Raw genomic sequence first — 13,457 nt, 5'->3', positions numbered from 1 at the left:
GGACGGAAAGTTACTTGGGGTCATTCCATTTGGAGAGTGAGGGGGGGGTGCACGTGGGGTAAACGGGGTACAGAATATATCTAAATATATTTCAATGTCTAATTTCAACTAGAATCACATGCATACAGCTAAAAAACAGCACTTGTGAAAAAAGGTGTTCCAGTGACTCAACATAACCTGAGTAAACTGTGTCATGTGCAGAGAAGTCATTGATGTACATATGAATAATTTAAATTCCAAATAAAGATGGGAACACAATAACTGTTTAAGTAATAGTTTTCCCAATTTAAAATCTTATTTTACGTATCATTCATCTTTACTATATCAACAAAAAAGCAGATTTAATTTCTTACAATATTTCAATGTAGTGAAACTTTATAGTGAAACTTTTACACACACACACACATATATATATATATATATATATATATATGTGTGTGTGTGTGTGTGTGTGTGTGTGTGTGTGTGTCAGACAAAACATTTATAAAATCCTTTAGGGAAACTAAAAGAAAACATAAGACATTATTATTGCATGTAATCAAAATTTTAGTGAACAGTGCTGGTGGATTACTTACAAATTGTAATCTGTTACTGATTACAAATTATGATGAAACTGTAGTCAGTATTATAATTTAGATTACTCAATTTAGCTAATGCATTTTACTCTACTTTTAGATTACTTATGACCTAACATTTGAATGGGATTATTGTTATTAAAGAGAAATCAAATATATATTGTGTGTGTGTGTATGTGAAATGCATTAAACATTACATTACATAAATGTTTAAAAATAACTGTATTTCTGATTACTGATTATTAATAGAATCTAATTACAAGTGCTACACTTTTGGAATCTGATTGCATGTAATCAGTTACTACCCAGCACTATTAGTGAAATATGTAACAAACTTAATGAATTTTGTTGAATAAAAACAAAATATATTAAGATAGAAGCTAGCATATTTGTTTTTGCGTTAACAAATGTTTTGTTGGTACACATCTGAACAATCTACCGCATCTTAATGAAACCATTTGTGTCTCTTGATAAAAGTCAACCTGTATATAAATCACATTAAAGTAGGTTAGATAAAATTAGAGACAATACAATGACTTGACCTGGTTTATAATCACTGTGGTTTGCAGGCAGATTTGTCTTCTGTATCATATTACACCAGTCATTAGTCACATCAAAAGCTCATATAAATTCCCAAGAATGTCACTTTTTTTTTCACACAGTGTAAACCAATTATGCCTTAGTATATTCCCCTCGTGTTTTTCAGGTGTACAGAAAACTGTGATTTTTTTTCACTGTAATATATTTTATTCATACCTGTGATGTGCAATCCTATAATCTAAGAAAGTGCAAAATGTTTGTCAGGTGACCATATATCAAAAGGGTCATGGCTATCTGAGATATGCACATGAGAAAAATCATTTGTAATGCTAAAAACTATTTTTTCAACGTCAGGTAAATTTCAGTTGCATTTCTTGGAAACCTTGATGGTTGAAATGTGGACTAACGTCTGTTCAATCCACTAAAAGATTACGTAAACTTTTATTAAAAGCTTTGCATTTCTAAAAATAAAGCAAATGTTTCAGTGCATATAAATAATGAATATTAAATCTTATGGATGTGAGAGAAAATAAGTTAATTTTTTGTACACAATTAAATCATTCTGACACCAAAAATAATTCCTTTATGAGAGCAAGTTGTCTGAATTGAACGGTTTTCTTTTTTTTTTTTTTTTTACTGCCCTAGAAGACAACGCAAGTGAAAAGTGGAACTATTTCTGATGTGGAAACTGAGAAAAGTTTGGACAATTTACTTTTTATGCCGTGTACCACAAAACATTTAAATAACCATAAACCATAAACCATCCACAAACAAAAGACAGGCCGTTAAGCAGAAGGTTTTATTTCTGAAAGAATGTAGTGCAGATTCACATACGCAGAAAACAGCATCTGGAAGAGAACAACAAGAAATATTAAGCCACAGAGACACAGCAGGAACACATGAATGCTGAAAATTCAGCCCTTATTGAACTCAAATTCATGCACGCAACACTTTTTACCGTACAAATCATTATAAAGCAGCAAAAGAGGGAACAAATCAAGTTCGTCACCGAGTTATCGTTGGTAAAACTCACCTCACACACACCACTAGTCCTTGAATGCTGGGTATTTACCTCCACTAGAAAGGATCGCTCCTTGGTGAATAGAAACCCTTTATAATAGACAAGATGATAGACATCGCATTTTTATGGATTACATTATCAAGTAGTAAAATGCATCATCAATTGTTTAAAAAGTTACTGTCCATAACGTGACACTTTTGAAAGGCACAGATGTAAACGCCTTTCAGCAGCCACCTCATGCATTAATGTCTGCCCTAGTTGACACCATATTCATCTGAACAGCAATGAACAGGTAACACATAAGGCATGATTAGCTTCACTCTAGTTGTAAATGTTCATCGCTGCATACCAGGTGTCAAGTAACGCTGTCCACGGTGCTGCTGCAGCCTTTCACTGCAGGCCTGCTCACCTGAAACGATAGAATATGATGTTAAAGCACGCACACAAATGATCGAGTCATGAGTGTAGCTCACGGTGAACACTGTCCTTGTCACGGCACAAGCAAGAGGAACAATTAGAGAGTTCTCTCTCACAAATGAGACCATTTCAAGATTTACTGTGCGCCTTAGTTGACACCACATTCATCCAAGGAAAAATAAATGGGCAACACAAAGGCAAGAGAGAGAACCGAACATCTAGTATAACTTGCATTCTAATGGGACTAGCTTCACGTTATTATATTTTTCAATTAATATATTTAAAATCAGCAAATTCATACAAAATGTAGATTCACACCTGGAGCTCAGAAGCACGTTTTTACTGGTCCTCGTGGGGTCAACACGTGACACGGTGCACCAGCCATTTCCTGCTGCTTTCGATGTAATGCTGGGGGGGAAAATAAATAAATAATATTATTATTATTAATAATAATAATAATAATAATAATAATATTAATATCAGCAAATAATGAACTGTACATGCAAAAATAAAACACGACAGCAACAATAATCGTTAAAAATCCAATGCTGAGGTACGTTTAATTAGATATTTAATAGAATATTCCAGATAAGCCATTTTTTATCTGTGACAACAGAAAGATTTATTTGCACATCTCTGAGGCGTGTCTAAAATAAACTGGAAATATTTGAAGAACGACGACTGGACAGCATTCAGCGGGCTATTTCACAAACGAACTCCTCCATTTTCATAATCGCACCACTAAAAGTAAACATTTACTATAAAAACCTGCTCATGTACAAATAACACTCACTACTTACCTACATGCTTCACAATCAAGCCGTCTCTAGCACTTTAAGAGCGCGCGATGACACTCGTTTTATCGTCTCCACGTGGACAGTCAGGAGGAATGAAGGACCCAGTGAGTGTAGGCGACTGAGAAAGTGCCTTACTTAAACTCGCTTCCTCAACCTACACAAGTTATCAAAGTTAACACACCTACTTATTCATCATTATAACCATTTTCCACATTTTATAAATAACGGATTTGTCTAGATTACAGCTCTGCACACGGTTCACTCTCTCAACCGAGGTCTTTTTTTTTTAAACAGTACATAACCATAAATCATGTTTTCGGATTTTCCAGTATAATCCATAAAAATAAAAAGTTAATAATTTCAGATAATAATTTCAGGCACGATTTATATATTTTTATATATTAGTATTTAACACAATTTCATACAAGATAATTCTAACAGAAAAAGTAAATTAAAACAAATATTTGAGAATAAAAATAAGGCTTTAACCTTCAACAAGGGGTCTGTGAAGGGCCTGTAAAGGTGACGTTGACAAAAAAAAATAGAATTTGCTTAAACTATTAGAATGAGATTTTTAACTTTCAAATCTAAATTAACATTAAAATGACAGTCTGGCTAAAAAATGAAAATGCTATCACTATTTCATTAACCCTCATGTCACGACGTAACATAAAATATATTTTAAGAAATGTCCCAGTATTTATTTTGTTTGTTTGTTACCAAGAGAGTCACTGGGATGGGATCATGAGAATCAAGAAAAACATTAACAGTTATGCCAGGAAGGTACACACAATTAAAAACGAGTTATTTGTATTTGTATTTAATAACGGCTAAATAACGATCCAACTGTTAACGTGCGGTGACGACGGTAGGACTTTTATTTTGAAACTCCACGGTCCCGCCGCCATCTTGGATCCGAACTTATTTGATTCCGTTCTCTTTTGTGGCTTCCGTCAAATCGGAGCTGAAGGTCTGAGATCACGAGCAGAGACATTTAAACCCGCGAGACACTTCCGACTCCTGTCAGACTTCGACCTAAAGAAACACAACCCTTCAAAACCCCGTAAACACGCTCCGAGCGAACAACTGCACTAAACACAAGGGTAAGCAGCGAGCGAGTGTTCGTGTCTGTGTTCAAATGCGTCCTGAAGGTGATCAACAAGAGCCAGCTGGTGTGTTGTGATGCCTGACACACCTTATATTTATCAAGTTAGCTGTTTAATTGAACTACACTGTCACTTTTTGAGACACTCCTTCTGTTATATGATAATGTATCAACATCCGTCCTCCAGTGGTTTATCTTTACCTCAGAACTAACCTGAACTCCGTTATAACTGACGGGGGCTCCTGTCTATGAACTGATTACTATTTTTGTTACACTTGTGATATATACATACACTCACACTTGCTCTTGATGGTGTGTGTGTGCTCACGTGTACTCTGTGCTCTGAGAGGATCGACAGATATAATGGGATTGTGTGTGTATTATACCCTGAAGTCTGAATCCAGTGTGTTTATCAGGGCCAGATCTCAAGCAGGCTCGTGTTTAATTGCTGTGGTAGTTATGAGTGTGCTATAATGGGTGTGATGTTGTGTTCGGGTCACATTCCTCACCTTTTGCCTCATTCACTCATGCCTTCACTCTGATAAGACTCGAGGCTGTGTTTAGATGAAGGAATGTTTGGAATGAGGAAGGCTTGTTCTGGAAGTCTGTGAGCTCGGTTTTTATTTATGTACTTTAGTGCAGTCTTGACTGTGTGGACTGTTTTCCACCCCTCACCTGTTCATGAAGAAATGGCTAATTTCTATGAATGCCTGTTTCCACCACAGGATGAAAAAATAATAATTGTGATTTTTATTTTAATTTAACTTTTTTTTATTTTTAATTCCATAGTGGAAACCAAAAACATACATATATATATATATATACACATACACAGTGTCCTCCATAAGTATTGGGACAGTAAAGACAAAATTGCTTTCTCTGCTGTGGAGTCATGACATTTGCAAATATGATTAAAAGATGAATATGCGACAAAACTACAGAATGTCACATTTTATTATCAGGTCTTTCGACACATACATGTTTTACCAAATAAAAAGGACAGTGCTTTTAGAGTTCATCCCACTATCTGATGTGAGCATAAGTATTGGAACAGTTGAACTTAAGGCAGATGTAAAAGATTAAAAGCTATTATTTAGTTGCAGATCCCTTGCATGCAATCAGAGCAGTGAGTCTGTGACTCACAGACATCACTAGAATCTTGGTCTTATGCTTTGAAATGCTTTTCCCAGTCTTTAATGCAGGCAATTCAAACTGTTGCTTGTTTTGGGGAGTTTCTGTCTTTAGTCTCCTCTTCAGCTGGTGAAATTAATGTTCAGTCTGATTTAAATCTGGAGATTGATTTGGGCAATCTAAGACTTTATATTTCCTTGCCCTGATAAAATCCTTGACTGAACTGGCAGGGTGTTTTGGGTCATTGTCCTGATCCAATATGAAGTGCTTTCTAATGAGTTTGGTGTCATTTTCTTGAATACTGGTAGCCAAGATGATTTTGTACCTTTCCAAATTCATTCTGCTACTGCCATCATACATTAAGTCATCATTAAAATGAAGAGGTGCTGTTCTAGAGACAGCCATGCATGCCCATGCCATGACACCAGCTCCACCAAGCTTTACAGATGAGGCTGTATGCTTAGGATCATACGCAGTTCCCTTTTTCCCATCACTTAGATAAAGGTTAATCTTTGTCTCATCGGTCCATCAACTCTACTGGCTCACATTTGTGAAGAATCTTGCCTTTCTATTTTTGGTGCTGATCAGAGGTTTGCATCTTGCTGTGTAGCTTCTGTAATTCTGTGTCAAATTCTCCTGCGGACTGTAGATGGACAGAGCATCGCCCCAGCTTTCTGGAGGTAGTTGGTGATTTTACACACATGTTTTTTAGGGTTCATTTTCACAGATTTTATGATTTGTCTGTCATCAACTACTGTTGTTTTTCTCAGCCGATCAGGTCGTCGTTGGTTGCTGTTGTAATGTCACCGGTAGTTTCCAAACTCTTGATTTCTCATTCTCTTTGTTTTTCCTTTAGTTCTAACTGACTTCCTCTTTTCTTTTAGCATCCAAATTGCTTGCTTTTCAGAGTCGGCTTCCTCGTCTTCATCCTGGTTTGTGTGTGTCATCATCGAATGCAAGACTTAGAATGCAGAAGCAATGGATATAACTGATATGACACATTCCCTGCTTTTAATATCTGAAGAATTAATGCAACAGGACACAGCTGAACACTTAGAAAGACCTGTGAGGCAACTGTTCCAATACTTATGCTCACATGAGATATGGAGATGACACTCTTATAAAAGTGCTTATAAAGTGCTTATAAAACATCTTTGTGTTGAATCACCCAATAATAAAATGTGACATTCTGTAGTTTTGTCTCATATATTAATCTTTTAATCATATTTACAGATTTCTTGACTCCACAGCAAACAGAACAATTTTGTCTTTACTGTCCCAATGCTTATGGAGGGCACTGTGTATATATAAATATAAATTCTTCAGATTTTTAGCTAAAATTTATGGAATCGAATTTCCAACAAGGGATATACGGAATAATACTACTACTATAACTAATACATTTTTGATCTTATTGTGAATAATTAATCCATGCATGGTTAATTTTTTTTAAGTTGACCTTGTAATTCTTAATCAAAATGTGATAATAATTCAATCTTCCGGTAAAACATCATATTTTTGTCAGACTTTCTCGATCATTTAGTCCGTTCAAACCCTGCTCCTCTTTTTACAATTATTACAATACGTAAGAAAATGTCTGCTGCTACTTTTAAACCTGTTTTATTTGCATTTTGCCTTCATTTTAATTACAATTAAGCATGTTCTCTCAACACAAAAAAAATTTCATTGTCATCATTAATGTTATCCAGTAATGAAAGCCATTCCGTCAATATGGAATCAAAAAAAATTAATTAAATTTTCTCATTACATTTAAATTACATTTTATTGTCCTTATGCAGAATGTAATTTCTCATATTGGACTTGCACATGTTTTTGGCAGATTTCATGTTCTTCTTCACCCCTTTAGCCCGGCCTGTGAAGATCAGAAACACATCTGGACAGTTATCTTCAACGTGGCCCAATAGTTTGCACCACAGCCAATTCTCCAGACACAGGGATATTTCATATTTTCTGCAACTCAGTGTTATGAAATACTCTTTGCAATATCTGGACTTATACTGCTGTTGATTTCTGTATTTTTCTAATACCGCCCAGGTGGAGTACAACTGAATGCCTTTTTATTATTATCCTCATTCCTGTTGTTTTAATAGAGCCTGAATGGAGGCCCACGGTTCTGCGAGACTGTCCAGGAAGAGAAAGAGAGAAGGTTCAAATGGAGAGGCAGAGGAGGGCGAGATACCGCTGAAGTTGAAGCGGTGCACGGTGGTGAGTGAGGGGAAGGTGTAAGCGTGTGTACAGATGAAAGATGCTATTTGAGCCCAAAGGCTGTGATTCTTCTCACCCCTCAGGGTCTGAAATACCCAGCTCCGTATGCAGATCAGCTGGAGTCAGTGGAAGATAAGCCATATCAGCGCGTCACCATGGAGGAAGCTCGCAAGGGCACTCCACGTAAGTTATTTGCCCTCTCCAACGAACTCCTCCCACACACACATGTTACTTTCATTCACTGACCGCATGACTGCATTCAGGTCAATGCAGTGGCCGTTATATACGGTCATGGCCATATTTGTATTGCAACATTTTTGCTTTATTTCAACATTGTATCCACACATGTATTTCAAAACAAAAAGGCTAAAAAAGCTTATTACAAACTAACTTTGACTGTATTCACAACCTTTGGATGAACCTTTGTGATTCATTACCTTCCTTCACCTCTCTAATGGCATTTTGGGCCACTTTTCTTCTTTCATATGTCGCTTCCAGACATAGTTACAGGTATTCAGTATCTGAATTGTGTAGTGTTTGTTCGTAACAATTCCAGGCTTTTGTCATACGTCATTGTTGTTTACAAATCATATTTTGTTGTAGTTTCCGTTCACCACTGTAGAGAACTTATGAGAACCCTGGAAATATGAAAAGGGTCTGTTACCTTCGACTGAGACCTATACATTTCTGAAACTTGGTTAAAAAATAAACAAAGAAATGTTTGATGCATCGATATTACAAAAGAAAGTTTACTAAAATATGGCAATTCTGTGGATCCCTAAAAGAAATGCGTATGTGGATACCAAAAGACATTTTGAAAGAAACATTGTGTCGTTACGTGACAAAAATGTAATGGTGCCAATATTTTGGGCCATGACTCTACAAATTTTTAGAATGATTCTAATTTAATTTATACTTCCATTTAGTGTTTTTGAATAGTGTTGTCAAACTATTAATCGCGATTAATTGCGTACGAAATAAAAGTTTTTGTTTGCATAATATATGTGTATGTGTGCTGTGTATATTTATTATGTATATATAAATACACACACATACAGTATATATTGAAAATATTTACATCTATATTTCTGTTCATAAAATGCATATTATAAAAATAAATATATTTATTATATATATATATATACACATAACATATTTTTCTGAAATATACACATAGTATGAGTGTGTATTTATATATACATAATAAATATACACAGCACACATACACATATATTATGTAAACAAAAACTTGTATTTTGGATGCGATTAATCGTTTGACAGCACTATTTTTAAAACAGTAAAAAAAAAAAACGGTAATATTGTAACTAATTAAAAAGCTATTTTCTATTTGGATACATTTTAAAATGCAGTTTATTCCTGTGCTACATTTTCGGCATCATTACACCACAGCATCACATGATCCTTCAGAAATTATTCTAGTATTTTTTTATTATCAGTGTTGAAAATAGTTTCATATTCATGTTTTTGTGGAAACTGACACATTTCTTTTTATAAATAGAAAGAACGTTTATTTGAAATATTGTCACTTTTAATCAATTTAATGCATACTTGCTGAAAAAAAGTAGTAATTTCTCAATAAATACATTTTATACATTTATACACTATTTAAAACATTGTCTTTATGTTGTTTACCTTTCATACTCACTTAAAGTGTGTGTTTAAATGAAGTAGTTCCCACAAAAGCTGATGTCCTTCTCATTGTTTCAGTCGACAGGCCTGTGCGTGTGTACGCTGATGGCATCTTCGACATGTTCCACTCGGGACATGCCCGCGCTCTCATGCAGGCTAAATGCCTTTTCCCAAACACTCATCTTATTGTGGGTGGTAAGTAATCCTGAGCAGCTTCAGTCCTGAGTGCACAGTGTCTGTGGAGTTATTGAACCGTTATCATTCTGATCATTTAGCACAGAGTCCGTCTGTATTTAGCGCCTCTCTCTCTCTGCAGTGTGCAGTGATGACCTCACACACAAGTTAAAGGGCTTCACCGTCATGAACGAGGATGAACGCTATGACGCGGTGAGCCACTGTCGCTATGTGGACGAGGTGGTCCGGAATGCTCCGTGGACTCTCACGCCCGAGTTCCTCACCAAGCATCGGGTGAGACGAGAGAGTAGTATAATACTCCCGTGTTATATTATATATCTACATATATTAGTGTTGGAGGAAGATGGGAAGCAGGAGCCAATTAACTGTGTCTTCATGTAATGAACGACTGTGTTTTTTGATACCTAAATTGACTTTGTGGCCCATGATGATATCCCATACTCCTCAGCTGACAGTGATGATGTTTACAAGCACATCAAAGAAGCAGGTGAGGAAAACGGCTTCAGAAAATGATCTTTATGTGTTTCTATCTCTGCATCTGAAATTTCAGAGTATGCACTAAATGTCCTAGTTCTTAACTGCTGTGCTAATCTTTAAAACCTTCCACAGGGATGTTCGCCCCAACCCAACGGACAGAGGGCATTTCCACCTCTGATGTCATCACACGCATCGTACGAGATTATGACGTCTACGTCAGACGGAATCTTCAGCGTGGCTACACCGCAAAAGAGCTTAACGTCAGCTTCATCAATGTGAGCGTTCATTCGGTTACTAGTAGAAAATGGTCTCGAGATACCAGAAATGAGATTTTCTTAATCAATGTGTTGCTGTGCATTATTACAACACACAGGAAAAGAAGTACAATCTTCAGGAGCGCGTGGACAAGGTGAAGAAGAAGGTGAAGGACGTGGAGGAGAAGAGTAAAGAGTTTGTGCAGAAGGTGGAGGAGAAGAGCATCGATCTGATCCAGAAATGGGAAGAGAAGTCCCGAGAGTTCATCGGCAACTTCCTGCAGATGTTTGGACCGGAGGGAGCCTTGGTGAGTATCTCTTTAACTATAGCTATATCCTAAAACTGCATCCTCATATGTGACAGAGTCGGATGCTCTATGCCTCTCGGTATCAGTAGCTATGTTTCCATCCACCTAATTTTATGTGCATTTTGGAATATCACAAATACCCACGAGTCCGCACAAGGTCTCTCATTGGCTGTGTTGTTCTTCCTCTCTAACAGAAGCACATGCTGAAGGAGGGAAAAGGGCGAATGCTTCAGGCCATCAGTCCGCGGCAGAGCCCCAGCAGCAGTCCCACACGCGAGCGTTCCCCGTCTCCAACCTTCCGTCTGCCCTTCTTCACCAAAACCTCCCCGCCCTCCTCGCCCTCGTCCCATCACGGCAGCGCCCTGTCCAGCTACACTTGCGCCGCCCGCGGGCAGGCCATCAGCGAAGACGAGGAGGACGACGAAGATTAGAGTGTCACAGCGCACCACGCATCTGTCTTCCAATACTGGCAATCCAACCTCAGAAATGAAGCAATCCTCACACCATCCATCGGTTTCGCTCTCTGTATTACTAACACACATGAAGGGTTAAAATAGAGCGATGTCTAGAGCGTTAGTGATGGAGTCGGTTCCAACTTGAGGGGTTTTTAAGTCATTGTCAGCGATGGGATGCGAGTATTCAAACTCCAGCGTCTCGTCTTGAATTTGGCAGGGCTTTGTCGTGTTTTAAAGGGATACTCCATCCCAAAATGAAAATGTTGTCATTAATCACTTACCCCCATGTCGTTCCAAACCCATAAAAGCTTCATTCATCTTCGGAACACAATTTAAGATATTTTGGATGGGAGGCTTGAGACAGTCCCATAGACTGCCAAATAAATAACAGTGTCAAGGTCCAGGAAAGTGTGAAAAGCATTGTCAGAATACTCCATCTGCTATCAGTGATTCTACCGTAACGCTATGAAGCGACGAGAATACTTTTTGTACACGAAGAAAACAAAAATAATGACTTTATTCAACAATTCCTCTCCTCTGTGTCTCTCCAAATCAGCGTAGCGCCATTTTGACAAATCTGAGCAGTATGCAGGCGGCTTACGCTCTTCTGTGTCAACCGCAACGCAAGGATACGTTTTCTGCGTATATTTACGCTTTGGTTTGAAAGATAACAGCGCATCAGTGCAGCGCGCCTGACACACAAGAGCATACGCCGCCTCCGTACTGCTCAGAATCGCCAAAACAGTGCTATGCTGATGTGGAGAGGCACAGAGGAGACAAATTGTTGAATAAAGTCATTATTTATGTTTTATTTGCATACAAAAAGTGTTCCCGTCGCTTCATATAACCCAGATTGCACGTCTGATGGCAGATGGAGTATTCTGATGATGCTTTTCATACTTTCCTGGACCTTGACACTGTTATTTATTTGGCAGTCTATGTGACAGTCACAGGCCTCCCGGTTTTCATCCAAAATATCTTAAATTATGTTCCGAAGACGAATGAAGCTTTTACGGGTTTGGAACGACATGAGGGTAAGTGATTAATGACAAATTTTCATTTTGGGGTGGAGTATCCCTTTAAAACGAGTGCACATGGTATTAATGCATTTCATTTTTGTTTTAAGTTCAGTTTTAATGTTCTTATCGTAATATATAATTGTTAGACATCTGATAAGTCAAGTGTCTCTTGGGGGTGGGATTGATGTCTAACGTTGAAAATGCTGCAAGGTGAACTGTAAGATAAAAGCTGAAAAATTCAAATGATTTGTCTGCATTACAAGGTGCATAATCAGTGTTGCCGTGGTAATAATTCTACAAATTAGAAAAACACGCCATTATACAGACATGACTGGATGGAAAAATGATAGTTTGTCTGCATGGATTTGGTGTGTCATGCTTTAATATAGGTCAGAATTACAAATTTGAACACTGTATTTCAAAAATATATGCTTGGTAACCTAAAGAGTTGTCTGTTTTAACTGTAAAACTGAAAGTATGTAATCTCATCACCGCACAATGCCCTGTTTATCTCTCACTGTGATTGTTTTCTTTAAAAGAGCTCTTCATGAATATCTTTAAACAGGTTGAAGGGCAAGTTTTCGGTTTAGTTCTTTGTCCTCAAGCTTGATAATTACATAATTAGGTTCTGCAAAATGAGTCTTGCACGTTTAGAAGTCAAACCAACGGGGCTGTTGATAATTAAGGAATGAAACCACTTAAAAGGAATATTCTGGGTGTCCAGTGGAACAGAAAATCTCAAATCTGTTGAGCGTTATATACAATGCACTGTTAATCAATGATGTACTGTGCTGAATGACAGAAGTGTAACTTGTATTTGACCCTTAACACAGAGCTTTGTCATCATTTTTTAATGTACATGTATGGATATGCAATGGTCAGTTTTAGACAGTACGTGTTTAAATTGAGATTGTACCACCAGTGATTATAATATCTGTTCTGTTTTCTCTTTTCATAATTTGATGAGAGGCAGAGGCTCAACAAACTGCTGTCCAGACTTGCACTGATGTCAGAATTCAACTATTGTTATGCAAATAGTTAATGCTTCATTTCCATGGTAATGTCTGTTTTCCAGCCTCTGACTTTTCCTTTGCACAAATTAAGTGACTCTAGGAGAGATTATTATTATTTTATTAACTTTGCCTTCCCTTGTCCTGTCAGCCTTTGATTGTACAGGATGTCAACAGAGACAGGAAGACAAATAAATAGCGTCTAACGTACAAGAAAGGGTGTTGTATTTTGTTCTACCATCTAATCTACTACCAAGATGTAACATGTTTACCTGTG

The 13,457-nt window shown here is 37.2% G+C and overlaps 1 protein-coding gene, 1 long non-coding RNA gene and 2 other non-coding genes across 4 annotated transcripts; 1 reads left to right on the top strand and 3 right to left on the bottom strand.

Moving 5' to 3' along the window:
• Nucleotides 1-1,899: 1,899 nt before the first annotated feature.
• Nucleotides 1,900-3,854, bottom strand: LOC109106744. Its single transcript, XR_002020617.2, has 6 exons — nucleotides 3,840-3,854; nucleotides 3,354-3,504; nucleotides 2,872-2,961; nucleotides 2,486-2,545; nucleotides 2,149-2,225; nucleotides 1,900-1,963 (listed from the first exon to the last, which is right to left on the bottom strand). It is a non-coding gene; the product is annotated as an uncharacterized LOC109106744 (long non-coding RNA).
• Nucleotides 2,312-2,443, bottom strand: LOC122136406. Its single transcript, XR_006154106.1, has one exon. It is a non-coding gene; the product is annotated as a small nucleolar RNA SNORA13 (small nucleolar RNA).
• On the bottom strand, nucleotides 2,616-2,753 carry LOC122136405. The gene has a single exon (XR_006154105.1). It is a non-coding gene; the product is annotated as a small nucleolar RNA SNORA13 (small nucleolar RNA).
• A 406-nt stretch (nucleotides 3,855-4,260) lies between the features above and the next one.
• Nucleotides 4,261-11,463, top strand: pcyt1aa (phosphate cytidylyltransferase 1A, choline a). The gene is made up of 9 exons (XM_042717662.1): nucleotides 4,261-4,453; nucleotides 7,698-7,812; nucleotides 7,896-7,995; nucleotides 9,541-9,657; nucleotides 9,779-9,930; nucleotides 10,066-10,144; nucleotides 10,267-10,409; nucleotides 10,508-10,696; nucleotides 10,891-11,463. Exons 2-9 carry the CDS (start codon nucleotides 7,705-7,707, stop codon nucleotides 11,125-11,127), a joined length of 1,125 nt encoding a protein of 374 aa, XP_042573596.1. The 5' UTR covers nucleotides 4,261-4,453; nucleotides 7,698-7,704; the 3' UTR covers nucleotides 11,128-11,463.
• The last annotated feature ends 1,994 nt before the right edge of the window (nucleotides 11,464-13,457 follow it).

This window comes from Cyprinus carpio, chromosome B2, assembly GCF_018340385.1.
Source record: "Cyprinus carpio isolate SPL01 chromosome B2, ASM1834038v1, whole genome shotgun sequence".
Lineage (NCBI taxonomy): Eukaryota > Metazoa > Chordata > Actinopteri > Cypriniformes > Cyprinidae > Cyprinus > Cyprinus carpio.
This window is presented reverse-complemented; position numbering and strand designations above follow the sequence as displayed.